This window comes from Oncorhynchus nerka, linkage group LG3 (assembly GCF_034236695.1).
Source record: "Oncorhynchus nerka isolate Pitt River linkage group LG3, Oner_Uvic_2.0, whole genome shotgun sequence".
NCBI lineage: Eukaryota > Metazoa > Chordata > Actinopteri > Salmoniformes > Salmonidae > Oncorhynchus > Oncorhynchus nerka.
The window spans coordinates 30,535,781-30,556,441 of NC_088398.1; the positions used below are offsets into that span (position 1 = coordinate 30,535,781).

Below are 20,661 nucleotides of genomic sequence, written 5' to 3' on the forward strand. Positions count from 1 at the left end.
ATTTTCCCATGATGTCAAGCAAAGAGGCACTGAGTTTGAAGGTAGACCTTGAAATACATCGACAGGTACACCTCCAATTGACTCAAATGATGTCAATTAGCCTATCAGAAGCTTATAAAGCCATGACATAATTTTCTGGAATTTTCCAGGATGTTTAAAGGTACAATCAATTTAGTGTATGTAAACTTCTGACCCACTGGAATTGTGATAGTGAAATAATCTGTCTGTAAACAATTGTTCAAAAGATTACTTGTGTCATGCACAAAGTATACGTCCTAACCGACCTGCCAAAACTAGTTTGTTAACAAGAAATTTGTGGAGTGGTTGAAAAACGAGTTTTAATGACTACAACCTAACTGTATGTAAACTTCCGACTTCAACTGTATCGGCTATGAGTTTCCCGCACTTGAGTGGTCCACACCCCCTTTCCTTTGTCTACCAAGCCGTCATATCAGTTTTGTCCGCGACGGGACTTTTTTTGTGTCATGTTAAGTAACCCATGTATGAACTAATTGTGTGTATGTTTTAAGTAATTCCGTGATTAAGTTATTTAGAAAATAAATTAGGCCAATTTGTTTTTTGCTGATTCATGATTTTATGCTACGGTTCGTGCAGATATCCAAGGGTTTGCGACGTTCAGTAATGACACTGAGGTAATACAATTCATTAATAAGCAACTGTTTTGATAAGAACATCTGAAGATGTTGCCGGAACAGGTCTCACCGGACTGAGAAGACGTACTGGCGCAGGATATACTGGGACGTGGAGGCGCACTGGAGGTCTGGAGCGTAGAGCTGGCTGAATACCCCCTGTAGCACGGCAAGTGCGGGGAGCTGGCACAGTGCGTAGAGCTGGTGCAGGATATCCTGGGCTGAAGCGACACACCGGAGACCAGGAGTCCGTCCTGGCTGAATGCCCACTCTAGCACGGCAACTGCGGGGAGCTGGCACAGAGCCGCATAACACCGTGCCTGACCGGTCACACTCTCCCCACGGTAAGCACAGGGAGTTGGCTCAGGTCTAAACCCTGACTCCGCCAATCTCCCCGTGTGCCCCCCCAAAATAATATTTTTGGAGCTGCCTCTCGGGCTTCGGTCAATGACTTAATTCCTCGTATCGTCGCAGTTCCTCTCTCGCTGCCTCCATCTGCTTCCTTGAACGGCGATTCTCCCCGGCCCGCGTCCAGGGTCCTTCTCCATCCAGGATTTCTTCCCATGTCCACTCCTCCTGGCCACGCTGCTTGGTCCGTTTTTGGTGGGATCTTCTGTAACGGCTCTCGTTGGTGGTAGAATGAGTATACCAAGACGCAGCGTGGAAAGTGTTCATGATTTTAATATTCAAAAACACTCAAACAAAATAACAAAAGTGAAAATGAAAGCGCACAGTTCTGTCAGGTGAAAAACAGAAAACAAGATCCCACAAAACCCAAAAGGAAAATGACAACTTATATATGATCCCCAATCAGAGACAACGATAGACAGCTGCCTCTGATTGGGAACCATACTCGGCCAAAAACAAGGAAATAGAACACATAGACTTTCCCACCCGAGTCACACCCTGATCTAACCAAACATAGAGAATAATAAGGATCTTACCTGGTAGATACTGCTGCACTGTCAGATCTTGAAGCATAAGCATTTCACTCCACTCACAATAACATCTGCTAACCATTTGTATGTGACAAATAAAATGTTATTTGAATTAACAGGTGTACCTTGTTAAAGGTTCATTTGTGGAATTTCTTTCCTTCTTAATGCGTTTGACTTGTGTTGCGAGAAGGTAGGGGTGGTATACAGAAGATATCCCTATTTGGTAAAAGACCAAGTCCATATTATGACAAGAACAGCTCAAATAAGAAAATTGAAACTACAGTCCATCATTACTTTAAGACATGAAGGTCAGTCAATCCGGAAGATTTCAAGAACTTGAAAGTTTCTTCAAGTTCAGTCGCAAAAACCATCAAGCGCGATGATGAAAATGGCTCTTGTGAGGATGACCACAGGAAAAGGATAAGTTCGTTAGAGTTACCAGCCTCAGAAATTGTAGCCCAAATAAATGCTTCACGGAGTTCAAGTAACAGACACATCTCAACATCAACTGTTCAAATCAAATCAAATGTATTTGTCACATACACATGGTTAGCAGATATTAATGCAAGTGTAGCGAAATGCTTGTGCTTCTAGTTCCGACAATGCAGTAATAACCAACGAGTAATCTAACTAACAATTCCAAAACTACTACCTTATACACACAAGTGTAAAGGGATAAAGAAAATGTACATAAAGATATATGAATGAGTGATGGTACAGAGCGGCATAGGCAAGATGCAGTAGATGGTATCGAGTACAGTATATACATATGAGATGAATAATGTAGGGTATGTAAACATATTAAGTAGCATTGTTTAAAGTGGCTAGTGATATATTTTACATCAATTCCCATCAATTCCCATTATTAAAGTGGCTGGAGTTGAGTCAGTGTGTTGGCAGCAGCCACTCAATGTTAGTGGTGGCTGTTTAACAGTCTGATGGCCTTGAGATAGAAGCTGTTTTTCAGTCTCTCGGTCCCAGCTTTGATGCACATGTACTGACCTCTCCTTCTGGATGATAGCGGGGTGAACAGGCAATGGCTCGGGTGGTTGTTGTCCTGGAGGGCAGGAAGTTTGCCCCCGGTGATGCGTTGTGCAGACCTCACTATCCTCTGGAGAGCCTTACGGTTGTGGGCGGAGCAGTTGCCGTACCAGGCGGTGATACAGCCCGACAGGATGCTCTCGATTGTGCATCTGTAGAAGTTTGAGTGCTTTTGGTGACAAGCCGAATTTCTTCAGCCTCCTGAGATTGAAGAGGCGCTGCTGCGCCTTCTTCACGATGCTGTCTGTGTGGGTGGACCAATTCAGTTTGTCTGTGATGTGTATGCCGAGGAACTTAAAACTTACTACCCTCTCCACTACTGTCCCATCGATGTGGATAGGGGGGTGTTCCCTCTGCTGTTTCCTAAAGTCCACAATCATCTCCTTAGTTTTGTTGACGTTGAGTGTGAGGTTATTTTCCTTACACCACACTCCGAGGGCCCTCACCTCCTCCCTGTAGGCCGTCTCGTCGTTGTTGGTAATCAAGCCTACCACTGTAGTGTCGTCCGCAAACTTGATGATTGAGTTGGAGGCGTGCGTGGCCACGCAGTCGTGGGTGAACAGGGAGTACAGGAGAGGGCTCAGAACGCACCCTTGTGGGGCCCCAGTGTTGAGGATCAGTGGGGTGGAGATGTTGTTACCTACCCTCACCACCTGGGGGCGGCCCGTCAGGAAGTCCAGTACCCAGTTGCACAGGGCGGCGTCGAGACCCAGGGTCTCGAGCTTGATGACGAGTTTGGAGGGTACTATGGTGTTAAATGCTGAGCTGTAGTCGATGAACAGCATTCTCACATAGGTATTCCTCTTGTCCAGATGGGTTAGGGCAGTGTGCAGTGTGGTTGAGATTGCATCGTCTGTGGACCTATTTGGGCGGTAAGCAAATTGGAGTGGGTCTAGGGTGTCAGGTATGGTGGAGGTGATATGGTCCTTGACTAGTCTCTCAAAGCACTTCATGATAACGGAAGTGAGTGCTACGGGGCGGTAGTCGTTTAGCTCAGTTACCTTGGCTTTCTTGGGAACAGAAACAATGGTGGTCCTCTTGAAGCATGTGGGAACAGCAGACTGGGATGAGGATTCATTGAATATGTCCATAAACACACCAGCCAGCTGGTCTGCGCATGCTCTGAGGACGCGGCTGGGGATGCCGTCTGGGCCTACAGCTTTGCGAGGGTTAACACGTTTAAATGTTTTATTCACCTCGGCTGCAGTGAAGGAGAGTCCGCATGTTTTGGTTGCGGGCCGTGTCAGTGGCACTGTATTGTCCTCAAAGCGGGCAAAAAAAGTTTTTTAGTCTGCCTGGGAGCAAGACATCCTGGTCCGTGACGGGGCTGGTTTTCTTTTTGTAATCCGTGATTGACTGTAGACCTTGCCACATACCTCTTGTGTCTGAGCCGTTGAATTGCGATTCTACTTTGTCTCTATACTGACGCTTAGCTTGATTGATTGCCTTGCGGAGGGAATAGCTACACTGTTTGTGTTCGGAGGAGACAGGGGGAATCGGGCCTTCATGGGCGAATTGCTGCAAAGAAGCCACTACTAAAGGACACTAATAATAAGAAGAGACTTGCTTGGGCAAAGAAACATGAAGAAGAGAGAGCCCATTCCTTCCGGTCTCCGACAGGATGTTTTGGATGATACATTTCTGAACATGATTTCAAGACGTGGAGCTATTGAATACACATCGCCCCGTGATCAATTTGATAGATTATTAACGTTTACTAATACCTAAAGTTGGATTACAAAAGTATTTCGAAGTGTTTTGTGAAAGTTTATCGTCGACTTTTTTAATTTAAAAAAATGACGTTGCGTTTTAAAACTGTTTTTTCCTTGATCACACAGTCTTCATAGATCGCTATTTAGGGTATATATGGACCGATTTAATCAGAAAAAAAGGCCCAATAGTGATGTTTATGGGACATCTAGGAGTGCCAACAAAGAAGATCGTCAAAGGTAATGAATGTTTTATATTTTATTTCTGCGTTTTGTGTAGCGCCGGCTATGCTAATTATTTTGTTTACATTCCCTTCGGGTATTTCGGGGTGTTGCATGCTATCAGATAATAGCTTCTCATGCTTTCGCCGAAAAGCATTTAAAAAATCTGACTTGTTGGCTGGATTCACAACGAGTGTAGCTTTAATTCAGTACCCTGCATGTGTGTTTTAATGAATGTTTGAGTTTTAACGAGTGCTATTAGCATTTAGCGTAGCGCATTTGCATTTCCAGATGGCTAGATGGGATGCATGTGTGCCGGGTCAGGTGGAAATCTGTCCTTTGGTCTGATGAGTCCATGAGTCCACATGATTTGAATGGCACACACCTGTCTATATAAGGTCACTCAGTTGATAGTGCGTGTCAGAGCAAAACCCCAAAAATGAGGTCGAACGAATTGTCCATTTTTTTCCCACAAAATGTGGAAAAAGTCAAGGGGTCTGAATACTTTCCGAAGACACTGTATATATTGTTTTGTTTCTCTGTAATACTACTAGCCACCTAGCAATTTTATGAAGTTGGCTTTCGCTAACTCAGATAGGTTCCCAAATAAGCATTCCCCATTAAAAAAATGTAGAACTAGGAAAAAGATGTAGCCCTTGGTTCACCCCAGACTTGACTGCCCTTGACCAGCACAAAAACATCCTGTGACATTCTGCATTAGCATCGAATATCGTCCCCGCGATATGCAACTTTTCAGGGAAGTCAGGAACCAATATACACAGTCAGTTAGGAAAGCAAAGGCTAGTTTTTTCAAACAGAAATTTGCTTCCTGTAGCACTAATTCCAAAATGTTTTGGGACACTATAAAGTCCATGGAGAATAAGAGCACCTACGCCCAGCTGCCCACTGCACTGAGGATAGGAAACACTGTCACCACCGATAAATCTACGATAATTGATCATTTCAATAAGCATTTTTCCATGGCCGGCCATGCTTTCCACCTGGCTACCCTGGCCAACATCTCATCACCCCCCTGCAGCAACTTGAACCCTCTCTTTCTGAAATGATCTGCCAAAATTGTTGCAACCCCTAATACTAGCCTATTCAACCTCTCTTTCATATCGTCTGAGATGCCCAAAGATTGGAGAGCTGCCGCGGTCATCCGCCTCTTTGAAGGGGGAGACACTCTAGACCCAAACTGTTGTAGACCTATATCCATTCTGCCCTGCCTTTCTAAAAATATTCTAAAGCCAAGTTAATAAACAGATCACCGACCATTTAGAATCCCACCATACTTTCTCCACTATGCAATCTGGTTTCTGAGCTGGTCATGGGTGCACTTCAGCCACGCTCAAAGTCCTAAACAATATCATAACCGCCATCGATAAAAGACAGCACTGTGCCGTTGACTTCATCGACCTAGCCAAAGCTTTCGACTCTGTCAATCACCGCATTCTTATCGGCAGACTCAACAGCCTTGGCTTCTCAAATGACTGCCTCACCTGGTTCACCAACTACTTCTCAGAGTTCAGTGTGTCAAATCGGAAGCCTGTTGTCCGGACCTCTAGCAGTCTCTATGGGGGTGCCACAGGGTTCAATTCTCGGGCCGACTCTTTTCTTTGTATATATATATATATATATATATATATATGATGTTGCTCTTGCTGCTGGTGATTCTCTGATCCACCTCTACGCAGACGACACCATTCTGTATACATTGGACACTGTGTTAACAAACCTACAAATGAGTTTCAACACCATACAACACTCCTTCCGTGGTCTCCAACTGCTTTTAAATGCTAAAACTAAGTGCATGCTCTTCAACCGATTGCTGCCCACACCCTCCCGCCCGACTAGCATCACTACTCTGGACTGTTCTGACCTAGAATATGTGGACAACTACAAATACCTAGGTGTCTGGTTAGACTGTTAACTCTCCTTCCAGACTCACATTAAGCATCTCCAATCCAAAGTTAAATCTAGAATCGGTTTCCTATTTTGCAACAAAGCCTCCTTCACTATCCAGCTAACTAGTGATTAGCATTATTGGCTAACACAATTTAGCTTAACATGCTAAGAAAATACAAACTACCGGTTTGCAGATGTAATAAACACAAACTAATAACGTAAACTCACCCCAATTCTGTACAAATGTGCGCAACCGCAACATTCAAACGAGGCTACAAAGAAAACTAATGATATTGTAGCGACTGTGTTGACGGCAAAATCGGGGGTGTGAGTGTGAACTAGGTTTCTATTCAAGCGTTGATTGACATGGTAACGGCTCTATAGTATTGGAGAAAAGTTGAGAACTGACCCTCCGTTACATCTTGACGTAACGTACAGCACGCATAAAGCAAATATTTCTGTCTTACTATCTCTCTCCACCAGGTGTAGCACTTCACTCATCGTTTAAAAACAAGAAATGGATAGTGACGGGGGTAAGGGGGGATACCTCATTGCATGCGATCATCATTCTCAAAGCCGCTGTTTACTTCTAAGATCACTTTAGCACCGCCCTAAAAACCTGATTCAAATTCGACACAAACCTTCAAATAGGTATGTAATCACACATTATATAAACTGTTTATTGTGTTTTATTTACATTTTAGAGGCGATAAGGTGATAAGTTGGACAGATCGAGTGAAAAAAAGCAATTTTCCCACACGACATCTCTCTCCTTCTCACTGATCACACATTAGTTTTGCTTCCCCATCCACCATTTTTTAAATTACCCGACGGGGCTCATTGCCTGCTTGAATTTGCAGAAATGGGCAGCGTTTAGGTCATGTATTTGATTTTGTTGGAAGGGGGAGAAATTGTGCTTTACAATGGTATTGACATTACAGTTGACCTGGAAGTATTACGTTTTTGGTGCGCTAAAATAAGGGCAATTGTACCGACCAAGGCGATGTACGAGTTTATTTGAGTTTACGTTAATTATAGAACGCTTGTGGATTTATATTAAGATCAAAGTGGAAACAACATTGTTGTCATCAACATTGTTGCATGTGCTGCATTGACCATGCAGACTGAACGAAAGTGTCTCGTGGTCAAGCAACAACAAATGTGCTCCTTGAGTGACAGGAGGTGGGACTAGGTCTGTGTGAAAAGAAGCATGGAGAGCGAGAGAGCGAGAGCGGAGAGGGATGACTCCGCATTTAACAAACCAAACATTAAAATACCGGTATAGAAGGTAAAGAAGGTGAAGGTGAGAGGTAAAAGTTTCCCTAGTGCAGGTTTTAATGAACACAACTTAAGTAAGCACATCAAATGTGCATATAAAAGCAACACAAGTAAAGCAATGTGCATGTAAGAACAATCCCATAAATAGCCCATCCAACTACCTCATCCCCATACTTTGCACCTCAGTATATCTACTTGCACATTCATCTTCTGCACATTCTACCATTCCAGTGTTTAATTGATATGTTGTAATTACTTTGCCACCATGGCCTATTTATTGCCTTACCTCCCTTATCCTACCTCATTTGCACATAATGTATATCGACTTTTTCTACTGTATTATTGATTGTATGTTTGTTTATTCCATGTGTAACTCTGTGTTGTTGTGTGTGAAATGGTTTGCTTTATCTTGGCCAGGTCGCAGTTGCAAATGAGAACTTGTTCTCAACCAGTCTACCTGGTTAAATAAAGGTGGGGGAAAAAAATCCAACCATATGTAAACAAATCCAAAGTGCAGGTGTTGACATTAAAGTAACAACACTAAATATATAAACAAATCAAATGAACAGCACTGATTGTATGTCCGTTCTCTCCTTTATAAAGACACAAGGTGCTGCTGGCCTAACATCCTGTATGGATGCATCTTTGTTCACTTGAGATATAAATCTAAATGTCATCATATTGACTTTGTCCAGTTTAAGTAGTGATCTGCGAGGCGAGACAATGTGCCTGCTGGCACTGAACACTCTCTCTGATGGCATGCTGGGATGCACAAAAGCTTCCTGGCAACCCTGGCAAGGTGAGGCAGCTCTGATGCATGGCCCCTCCACCACACCAGTGGATCCTCTTCTGTTGGAATGGGTGGCAGAGACAGGTAGACCTTGATCTCTTCTTTCACTCTGTCTTCTGGGGAGGTCGGAATCTGACCCTCTTCACCTCTCTGCTGCCTTGTTGTGGTCATCTTTCTCAACAACCCAGCCAGGCCTTTCCCCTCCGATGCCGCTGTGGGGGTGTTAGTGGTGGAGGTGCTGCTGGTGCTTTGTGGTTCTTCCCTGACTTTTGTGCAGCTACCAGCTTCAAGGCCTCCTGGACACAGCTGTCAGTGTCAATTTTTTATTTTAATTATACTTTTTTACCTAGGTTGAGCAAAACTAAACATGGCGGTGTTCGCCTTAGCAATCTCACTAGGATAAAGACCTCCTCCATTCCTGCCATTATTGAAAGAGATCGTGATACCTCACCTCAAAATAGGGCTACTTAATGTTAGATCCCTCACTTCAAAGGCAGTTATAGTCAATGAACTAATCACTGATCATAATCTTGATGTGATTGGCCTGACTGAAACATGGCTTAAGCCTGATGAATTTACTGTGTTAAATGAGGCCTCACCTCCTGGTTACACTAGTGACCATATCCCCGTGCATCCTGCAAAGGCGGAGGTGTTGCTAACATTTACGATAGCACATTTCAATTTACAGAAAAAAATTACGTTTTTGTCTTTTGAGCTTCTAGTCATGAAATCTATGCAGCCTACTCAATCATTTTTTATAGCTGCTGTTTTACAGTCCTCCTGGTCCATATACAGCATTCATCACTGAGTTGCATGAAATCCTATCGGACCTTGTAGTCATAGCAGATAATATTCAAATTTTTGGTGATTTTAATATTCACATGGAAAAGTCCACAGACCCACTCCAAAAGGCTTTTGGAACCATCATCGACTCAGTGGGTTTTGTCCAACATGTCTCTGGACCTACTCACTGGCACAGTCATACTCTGGACCTAGTTTTGTCCCATGGAATGAATGTTGTGGATCTTAAAGTTTTTCCTCATAATCCTGGACTATCGGACCACCATTTTATTACGATTTCAATCGCAACAAATAATCTGCTCAGACCCCAACCAAGGAGCATCAAAAGTGCTATAAATTCTCAGGCAACTCAAAGATTCCTTGATGCCCTTCCAGACTCCCTCTGCCTACCCAAGGAAGTCAGAGGACAAAAATCAGTTAAGCACCTAACTCCTAACTGAGGAACTCAATTTAATCTTGCGCAATACCCTTGATGCAGTTGCACCCCTAAAAACAAAAAACATTTGTCATAAGAAACTAGCTCCCTGGTATACAGAGAATACCCGAGCTCTGAAGCAAGCTTCCAGAAAATTGGAACGGAAATGGCGCCACACCAAACTGGAAATCTTCCGACTAGCTTGGAAAGGCAGTACCGTGCAGTATCGAAGAGCCCTCACTGCTGCTCGGGTCATCCTATTTTTCTAATTTAGCTGAGGAAAATAAGAACAATCCGAAATTTATTTTTGATACTGTGGCAAAACTAACTAAAAAGCAACATTCCCCAAGTGAGGATGGCTTTCACTTCAGCAGTAATAAATTCATGAACTTCTTTGAGGAAAAGATAATGATCATTAAAAAGCTAATTACAAAGCTCAGTTGTCCTGAGTCTGCACAACTCTGCCAGGACCTAGGATCAAGAGAGACACTCAAGTGTTTTAGTACTATATCTCTTGACACAATGATGAAAATAATCATGGCCTCTAAACCTTCAAGCTGCATACTGGACCCTATTCCAACTAAACTACTGAAAGAGCTGCTTCCTGTGCTTGGCCTTCCTATGTTGAACATAATAAACGTCTCTCTATCCACCGGATGTGTACCAAACTCACTAAAAGTGGCAGTAATAAAGCCTCTCTTGAAAAAGCCAAACCTTGACCTAGAAAATATAAAAAACTATCGGCCTATGTCGAATCTTCCATTCCTTTCAATTTTTTTTGAAAAAGCTCTTGCGCAGCAAATCACTGCCTTCCTGAAGACAAACAATGTATACGAAATGCTTCCGTCTGGTTTTAGACCCCATCATAGCACTGAGACTGCACTTGTGAAGGTGGTAAATTACCTTTTTAATGGCGTCAGACAGAGGCTCTGCATCTGTCCTCGTGCTCCTAGACCTTAGTGCTGCTTTTGATACCATCGATCACCACATTCTTTTGGAGAGATTGGAAACTCAAATTGGTCTACACGGACAAGTTCTGGCCTGGTTTAGATCTCATCTGTCGGAAAGATATCAGTTTGTCTCTGTGAATGGTTTGTCCTCTGACAAATCAACTGTACATTTCGGTGTTCCTCAAGGTTCTGTTTTAGGACCACTATTGTTTTCACTATATATTTTAACTCTTGTGGATGTCATTCGAAAACATAATGTTAACTTTCACTGCTATGCGGATGACACACAGCTGTACATTTCAATGAAACATGGTGAGGCCCCAAAATTGCCCTCGCTAGAAGCCTGTGTTTCAGACATAAGGAAGTGGATGGCTGCAAACTTTCTACTTTTAAACTCGGACAAAACAGAGATGCTTATTTTAGGTCCCAATAAACAAAGATCTTCTGTTGAATCTGACAATTAATCTTGATGGTTGTACAGTCGTCTCAAATAAAACTGTGAAGGACCTCGGCGTTACTCTGGACCCTAATCTCTCTATTGACGAACATATCAAGACTGTTTCAATTAGAGCTTTTTCCCATCTACGTAACATTGCAAAAATCAAAACCATTCTGTCCAAAAATGATGCAGAAAAATTCATCCATGCTTTTGTTACTTCTAGGTTAGACTACTGCAATGCTTTACTTTCCAGCTACCCAGATAAAACACTAAATAAACTTCAGTTAGTGCTAAATACGGCTGCTAGAGTCTTGACTAGAACCAAGAAATTTGATCATATTACTCCAGTGCTAGCCTCCCTACACTGGCTTCCTGTTAAGGCAAGGGCTGATTTCAATGTTTTACTGCTAACCTACAAAGCATTACATGGGCTTGCTCCTACCTATCTTTCTGATTTGGTCCTGCCGTACATACCTACACGTACACTACGGTCACAAGACGCAGGCCTCCTAATTGTCCCTCGAATTTCTAACAGCTGGAGTCAGGGCTTTCTCGTATAGAGCTTAATTTTTATGGAATAGTCTGCCTACCCATGTGAGAGACGCAGACTCTGTCTCAACCTTTAACCTCTAACCCTATTACAGAGTCACTGTCTTACTGGTGCTCTTCCATGCCGTCCCTGGGAGGGGTGCATCACTTGAGTGGGTTGAGTCACTGACGTGATCGACCTGTCTGGGTTGGCGCCCTCCCTTGGGTTGTGCCGTGGCGGAGATCTTTGTGGGCTATACTCGGCCTTGTCTCAGGATGGTAAGTTGGTGGTTGAAGATATCCCTCTAGTGGTGTGGGGGCTGTGCTTTGGCAAAGTGGGTGGGGTTATATCCTTCCTGTTTGGCCCTGTTCAGGGTTATCATCGGATGGGGCCATAGTGTCTCCTGACCCCTCCTGTCTCAGCCTCCAGTATTTATGCTGCAGTAGTTTATGTGTCGGCCGGCTAGGGTCAGTTTGTTATATCTGGAGTACTTCTCCTGTCTTATCCGGTGTCCTGTGTGAATTTTAAGTATGCTCTCTCTAATGCTCTCTTTCTCTCTTTCTTTCTCTCTCTCGGAGGACGTGAGCCCTAGGACCATGTCTCAGGACTACCTGGCATGATGACTCCTTGCTGTCCCCAGAGCACCTGGCCGTGCTGCTGCTCCAGTTTCAACTGTTCTGCCTGCGGCTATGGAATCCTGACCTGTTCACCGGACGTGCTACCTGTCCCAGACCTGCTGTTTTCAACTCTCTAGAGGCAGCAGGAGCGGTAGAGATACTCTTAATGATCGGCTATGAAAAGCCAACTGACATTTACTCCTGAGGTGCTGACTTGCTGCACCCTCGACAACTACTGTGATTATTATTATTTGACCATGCTGGTAATTTATGAACATCTTGGCCATGTTCTGTTATAATCTCCACCCGGCACAGCCAGAAGAGGACTGGCCACCCCTCATAGCCTGGTTCCTCTCTAGGTTTCTTCCAAGGTTTTGGCCTTTCTATGGAGTTTTTCCTAGCCACCGTGCTTCTACACCTGCATTGCTTGCTGTTTGGGGTTTTAGGCTGGGTTTCTGTACAGCACTTTAAGATATCAGCTGATGTAAGAAGGGCTATATAAATACATTTGATTTGATTTGAATTTTTGCAGCCTCAGGCTCATCTAAAAAGCTCCTTTTGAAGTGGGGGTCAATGAAACAAGCCATGTGCATGACTCTCTTTGCCTTCTCTGTGGAACTGTTGTTAAGGTCTTCTCTCATTACCCTTTTCATCTCCTTGGTCAGGGATGGCTCCGTATCCTTTTCCACCAGAATATCACGGGTGATGTGGTCCAGGACAGGCTTGATGGCTGACAGTGTCACTCATGTCTCTGAGGCAAGTGCATCTGTAAACTTGCTCAGAGTTTCAAGGAGCTGGCACAGTTTCTCCATGACACTTATGTCGGCGTCCTTGGGCATCAGATGCCAAGTTCCTATTTTTCCACCAAGTGTCGCACAAACTGGCTGCTGTTGGCTGAGGAAACGCTCAAGCATCTTGTGTGTAGATCCCCAACGGGTCACCACATCATGGATCAGAGCTTTCTGTGGCATGTTGAGGGCAGCTTGCTTTTCTCTCAGTTCTCTCCTTCTCTTCCAGTTCCGTGAGATGCCTTGGACCAGATGACGGCAGACCTTGACAGCTGTGTCAACTCTCTGAATTTTCAAAACCTTTGAGATGGCCAGGTTCAAATTATGGCCAACTTAAAAAATAAACTAGAGCCGCACACACTAGGAGCTAAGATGCAAAAATATTTATGTCCTACAGACAAGCTGTCTTCATCAGGGTATAATGACAAACACTGCGGGGATGACTCATTTATATAGTGTCAAAAGACACACAGGTATCTGTAATCATGGCCGAGTGTGGCCTGTATCATTGGTTAATTCTCATATATTGAAATAGCATACAAAAATCATAAATGGATAGCGTACGATCATCAAATTATGGCCAAAGCACCTAAGCCACAGATCTGGGAACTCTTCAAAAGCCTTGATCATGTTTGTTGCGTTGTCTGTGGTTATGCAGACCAGGTCTTTCTTGTTGATCCACCACTCTTCCAGCATATTCTCAAAAAACTCTCTGATGTTGTGAGCCGATTGATCTTCTGGGAAGAACTGTGTTTCCAAGCAGTTTGATTCCAGTTGCCAGTTTGGTGTGAGGAAATGGATAGTGAAGCTGATGTAGGGTTGTCCACCCCTACATCAGCTTGTGTTGATGTGGGTTCATAAGCAGCCTGCCTTTTTAAATGCTTGCTGGAGTGTCTGTGTCACAACTGTAGATGAGGAGGGACCAGTAGCATCACTGGGTTTGCCTGCTGCACGCCCACTCTGTAAACAAAGGAATAGCAAATGTATTATTATTATTATTATTATTATTATTGGTGATGTTAAATTATAATTATTTCTCTCTCACACACACACACACACACAAAATATGTTGGTAGTGTGACTAAACTACATAACGTGTGCAATGGGCGAATAGAGTCTGCAGACACACGACACATACAGTACAGCATCAGAACAACGTGTGGTGTTTTTACAAGAGTAGGTAACACTGAAAGCCTCAGTTTACATTACTGACAAGCTATTAGCAAGTAAGACAGTTAAACCATGACGTTTTCCCCCATTCCGAAGTTCCCACATCATGCACTTACCTTGCATTCGTTATAAAGTAGTGGGTGGTGGTCACGAAGATGACTCGAGATTTGAATTGTTGCCCCCTTTCACAGCGATTTTATTTGAATTATTTTTGTCATTTTTGCATGTTCTGCAGACAGGGTGACCATCTTCGATTAAGTTTCCCTCAGCACTCTTGTAAAACCCAAAATACGACCACATTTCAGATTTGATCCTCTCAGAAGGCTGAAAAATCTCCCGAGCGCTGTCACTGCCTTTTGCCATGTTTTCACACAAAACAAAACCCACGTAGCATGCTGCGCCTGCGTCAGACTGTTGCTAACTTTGGTTGCTGCTGGACAGTATTTTTACCATGACTTTTAATGATAATTAAAATTTTAAACGGTAATACTAATCGTCTGGAATTTTTCTGTGGTTTATCTAGAAACCGGTAACTGTTTCATCCCTAGTGCCAACTAACGTGACACAGCTCAGCGCATATCTGCCTTTACTTACCCACTATGGAAAGTTCATGGAGAATCTCTCTACTCTCATCAAACCTATGACAGAGCTCTTACAGAAAGAGAAACCTTGGGTGTGATCAGAACAATGTCAGCAGGCATTTGAAAGAACAAAGACACGGCTGTCTTCCTCCCCAGTGTTAGTGCACTCCGACCCACACATCCCAGTAATATTGGCTTGTGATGCCTCACCATATGGGGTGGGTGCTGTCATCTCACACACAATGCCTGACGGTAGTGAGAGGGCTATTGCATATGTTCACGACACTCACTAAGTTGAACACGACACTCACTAAGTTCACGACAAACAGAGTTGAAGTGTGCCCAAATAGAGAAGAAGGCCTTAGGGATCATATTTGGGGTAATGAAGTTCCCTGACTACCTATATGGTCATAAGACCAATCCAAACTATCAAGTGTCATTTTTAGATGTACTTTCCATTTTACCTAAGGACATAGTCAGGGAAACTACCAAGGACAAGGGTTTGGCAAAAGTGAAGCACTTCGCACTTACAGAGTGGCCTAACCATTATTGGGTGAGAAGGGATGAGCTCACTGTAGAAAGAGATTGTGGGTTATGGGGTATGAGAGCAGTGGTGCTGGCTACTGAAGGAGCTACATGAAAACCACTGGTGCATGGTCAAAATGAAAGCTCTTGCAAGAAGCCACTTTTGGTGGCCCAGGTTAGACTCAGACATAGAAGACATGGTAAGGGGATGCCAGGTGTGTCAGTCTAATAGACATATGCAGAACCTTGCACCAGTGCATCCTTGGAAGTGGCCTGAGTGGGGCCCTGGCAGCGCATCCATATATATTTTCTCAAAAGGGAAAGCACCCCGTTCTTAGTAGTTACGGATGCATGCTCACGCTGGCCAGAAGTAAAGTGTATGAGTAGTACCGTAATTTCCGGACTATAAGCCGCTACTTTTTTCCCAAGCTTTGAACCTCGTGGCTTATACAATGACGCGGCTAATTTATGGATTTTTCCCGCTTTCACAAGAATCATGCCGCCAAAAAACTGACCACCGTCACATAATGTGACGTAAATCGAGCGCGCTCAAACTTCCCATCATTCTGATTTACGGTAGTCATTTTGTCACCCTCATCATGGCAAAGACACAGAGAAATGCATATGATGCAGCTTTCAAATTGAAGGCGATCATTCTGGCTGTTGGAAAAGGAAATAGAGCTGCTGCACGGGAGCTTGACCTTAATGAGTCGATGATAAGACGTTGGAAACAGCAGCGTGAGGATCTGACTCAGTGCAAAAAGACAACAAAAGCTTTCAGAGGGAAGAAAAGCAGATGGCCCGAACTAGAAAATGAGCTTGAAGACTGGGTCAACACACAGAGAGCAGACGGCCGAGGTGTTTCAACTGTGCAGATCCGACTGAAAGCCAAAACAATCGCCACCGCAATGAAGTTTGAGGATTTTAGAGGTGGATTTTCAATTCTGAGGCTATTCAACTCCGACACCGAAGGAGATGACTTCAGTGGTTTCAGTGCACAGGAGGAGGAAGATAGTGACCAATGACTTTCTTGATAGGCTACTGCTTACTGCTTATTTTTTTCATTTTTGTTACAAGCCGTGTTTCGTTTAAAGGCTGTGTAAAGTTCATTTGTTTCAATGTACCGGTAGGCACCTGCGGCTTATAGACATGTGCGGCTTATTTATGTACAAAATAAATAAAAAATTAAAATTCAGTGGGTGCGGCTTATATTCAGGTGCACTTAATAGTCCAGAAATTACGGTACTTCAGCTACAGCCACGGCAGAGACACTCAGGGGAATGTTCTCAGCCTACGGGTTAGTTGAGGAGTGTGTTTCAGACAATGGGCACAGTTGGTTTCAAAAGAGATGGAGACATTCTTCCAGTTGAATGGAATCCAGTAGGCTCTGTATCATGCAGCTTCAGATGGCGCCCAGTGCGACTTGTACAGAATCTAAAACAGGCTCTAGAGAAGGACAAGTCATCAGGACGGTCTGTACAGCATAGTGTGGACAACTTTCTGTTTGCCTACAGGAATACGCCACATGTCACAAATGGAAAAATTCCAGCAGAGTTGTTCCTAAAACGACAGGTTAGAACAAGGTTATCACTGGTTAAACACAGTTTTTCAGCTGGCATGCAGTCGTTGGGACAAACAGTGCTTGTCCGAGATTACTTGGGAGTAGAGAGAAATGGGTACCCGGGGTTGTGAAAAGGGTACTTGGTCCTGTAACCTACTTAGTGCAGACCGAGGGGAAATTGTGTAAGACGTATGTGGGTCAAATGATGATGCAAAACACAATGAAAGAGAAGACCTGAATGTGTCAGAGTGGAACGTTTCTGATTGGGACTTGGGAACTACGACTGTGACAGGCACACATACAGAGACACCGATTGTGCCAGGCCGTGAGCCTGAGGGCCCAGAGCATCGAGAGGCCAAAAAGAGTAAGAAGGCCTCCGGACCAATTGGATCTGTAAACAGGTTGTATATGAGTTGATAAGTGAAACTGTTTTAGAAAACCCATGATGTTCATCAAGGATGTTTTCAGAGGAAGTGAGAATTTGTGGAGAAGTGTGGTGTATTGAGAAATGTGTTCATGAGTTTAGAGGAAGTCACAGTGATGCCCGAAACGTTGGTAAATATCAATTAAGTTGCTGGGAGATGACACGTGGAGTGTGTGAATTTCTTTATTTTGATAGCTTAATGAGTTTAGATGTAAAAATGGTTGCAAATAGTCAATGGGATTTGTATGCAGGGGTTGAGTTATTTGAATGAACAAATGATAATGGGGTTTCCGGTCTTGCATTGAAGTGTTTGGATTAGGAGAGGAAAGGGCGGTAAAAATTCAATGATGTATTGGAGAGTTGGGCTGAAGACACTGTAGAGAGTAGTCGACTAATGTGTTAAGGAGAACATTAAGTAAATCTGTTCCGTTTATTATAAGTACGCTTCGGAGTCTTCAGTAAAAGAACCCAGCATTTTAGGATGCAACAGTATCGTCCATCAATAAACTGTAGCCTAGTGAAGCGAGTCACACCCTGAGTTGGAGGCGCGCCAGAGAGGACAGGAGAACTGAAAGTATAGCTGTCACGTCAATTTATATGGTTCCCATGACTTGCTATCAGCAGAAGTTCCTGTGCGTCTGGAAAGATGGATATGTTCAAAACTGTTCTTAAAATTGTTCAGAAACAGCAGACTAGTCTCGGGTTTGGTTTAGTTGCGTTGTTAACTGCAGGCGGGGAACAGATATTCTCGTCAGTGGTGTTCAAATGTCCTTGCAGTGGCTGGAACTTTTCCTACGGCATGGTGTTTCTCTTAGTGCCTGCTCTGGCACTGTTGGTGTTAGGTTACGTCATGAGCAATAAAACATGGAAATTGTTTACAGGTTTGTGTTTACGCAAATCCAAATTGTGTCGTTTTAAATATTTTTGCGCCTGTGGGGTGGTCTTCTTTCAGATCACCACAACCGCAGTCGTTGCACCTGTGAGTTGGATTGCAGTCGCTTTGCTCAATGGCAATTACTTTGAATGCGCCATGACTGGTATCAATGTAACTGTTTTCACCAACCACCTTTGCGATGGGAAGAGTCCGCAGTGCCAGGATGAACTTTATAAATTCCCCTGTAGGAGTGCCACCCACGTGCCACAATCTGACAGCAATGATGTGCTGGCAACCCTCCACGCTGAGTCGCAGGTGAGATAATATTCACACTAATAGAGCCAAGTTATGGTTTGATTTATCATTTTTTATCATATCTTCTTTGCCCCACTTTACACACTTCAATATGTTTTAATGGGCTATCTTTGTTTTTGTCGACGGCCTGTTGGAGTGTAGGTGATCAGACTGACAGGTATCAGGTTTCTGCTAACAGTAATTGACACCCCTGGATGTATTCTGCCAGCTAAGGGAGTTGTATATTTTAAAACTGAGCCTCTGATATTATGAAGTACACATTTTTGCTTTGAAGGCATTTGTTGCATCACATTTCATTTGGAAATTCCAACATTACAATTCCACAAAGCAAAAGTTCCCCAAAGCATAGGCTACTTCCATTGTTATAAAATAGCAGTTCTTCTTCAGTCTGACTCAGTTTCTGTATGACTTGTTCTCCTTAATGTACAAAACTTCCCAGTTTTTCCCCTATATTAATTTAGCAGTGGCAGGCATGGTAAAATGTTTTCAGTGTAAATTTAAAGGCATAAATCAGATATAAAGTATGTAGAAAAGATAATGGAGCCCCCATTGATTTCGATAGAATGTTCGAGTCACTCCGATAGCATAAGAACACGGCACAAGCCCCATGACAAAATGTGTAGAATTGCACGAAATTAGCTTTAAAACAGTAAAATTGTTTCTCTGCGGCCAAGAGGAGGGCCTCTAAAATGTATGGTCGGAGATCTCACCATTGGCCACACCCACTACCACGCCCTCTCCCCTATGCTAACTTTGCCGCTGCTGAGAAAAATCCGAAGGGAAACACTGCTTCCTATGTAAAGAGGTGATGGATGAATTGCTGACCAACACACACCTCTGAAATGAATCTACTGTTCCTTATACAGTATTTTTTTATTTTACTAGGCAAGTCCGTTAAGAACAAATTATTATTCTCAATGACAGCCTAGGAACAGCAGGTTAACTGCCTGTTCAGGGGCAGAATGACAGATTTGTACCTTGGGGGTTTGAACTTGCAACCTTCTGGTTACTAGTCCAATGCTCTAACCACTAGGCTACCCTGCTGCCCCAGTATGCTTCCCAAATACATTCTCCTGCTATATTTATAGATATGGTTTGAGTATGAGCAGAATACTGTATGTGGGCAATTACAACTGTGACATTAACTCAGGCATTCCAGGTAAGGGGTTAAGCAGAATAGTTGAATATTGTGTGGAATGTTTTGGTTTTGATTTCAGGTCCTGGGTTGGCTACTGATCGCCTCCATCATGGTCTTCAACCTCCTGCTGACCTGTGTTGCCCGGTGTAACTCCCCAGTCAGCTACCTGCAGCTGAAGTTCTGGAGGGTCTATGCCCAGCGGGAGAGCGACCTGCTGGAAAGCTACACGGCAGATCACGCCGAAAAGCTTGCAGAGAGGAACCTGAAGAGCTTCTTCCAGCAGATGCCTCCAGAGCCTGTCACGACCCCACCTAGCCATGCCTGGGAGAAGATCTCGTCCCTCTACAGGTTCAGCACCAGAGACCACTACTACAGCATCCTGCACAAGTACGTGGAGAAGTGCCAGGACCCTGCAGAGGCCAGGGACCACAGGATGTCATCTGTCAGGTCAGATGGTCCAGACACTGCTAATCCGTCTGTGCTCACCTTTGTGGATGAGGGCAAGATGATGCTGTGAATGGGCATGCATATGATCATAGGAACAGCGGTGACAGCATCACTATCATGACCCTATCTGTAACCATCCTCATTACTTTTAGCGTCAAAGTTATGACTCATTATAGAGGATTGTTGTCATGATTATACTCTTCGTCGTCATCATCATGATTATCGCTGTGCGTCAGGGGATTTTTCAGTAGAAAAACCAATCACATCTGATTAACCACTCTCAGGTCTTTGCTTCAATAACAATGCTTCCCAATTTTATATTGTGCTCAGAAGGGATTTTTATTTATTTTTAAATAGTTGATCGTACTTTCTTTCTCTTTTACTTTTCTGTTTAGTATTTTTATGCTCCTCAGACTTGGCCTACATACAGGTGGTCTGTGGCATTAAACAGGAAACGCATGGTCTGGCTCTATTAAATAAGGAGAAAGTTTGTGCACTGCAAAATACTTTCAATAAAAGCCTGTTACCAGTGTACATGTAGCATCTTTATG

The 20,661-nt window shown here is 43.6% G+C and overlaps 2 protein-coding genes across 3 annotated transcripts in view; one reads left to right on the forward strand and one right to left on the reverse strand.

The window, feature by feature from the left end:
* The window catches only part of klhl32 (kelch-like family member 32), a 53,408-nt gene extending 51,674 nt beyond the window's left edge, over window positions 1–1,734 (reverse strand). The window contains exon 1 of the mRNA XM_065011133.1: window positions 724–1,734. The gene's annotated coding sequence lies outside the window, so the exon portion shown is untranslated. The remainder of the gene's footprint in view (window positions 1–723) is intronic.
* A 15,432-nt stretch (window positions 1,735–17,166) lies between these two features.
* LOC115115117 (calcium homeostasis modulator protein 6-like) lies at window positions 17,167–20,644 on the forward strand. Of its 2 annotated transcripts, XM_029643612.2 has the most exons (3): window positions 17,167–17,467; window positions 18,289–18,525; window positions 19,743–20,644. In XM_029643612.2, the coding sequence occupies exons 1-3, from the start codon at window positions 17,429–17,431 to the stop codon at window positions 20,178–20,180; spliced, it is 714 nt and encodes a 237-aa protein (XP_029499472.1). In that variant the 5' UTR covers window positions 17,167–17,428; the 3' UTR covers window positions 20,181–20,644. The 2 variants fall into 2 exon arrangements, with proteins under 2 accessions (XP_029499472.1, XP_029499464.1); XM_029643604.2 differs by lacking the exon at window positions 17,167–17,467 and having other exon boundaries at window positions 17,477–18,525.
* Window positions 20,645–20,661: the final 17 nt, after the last annotated feature.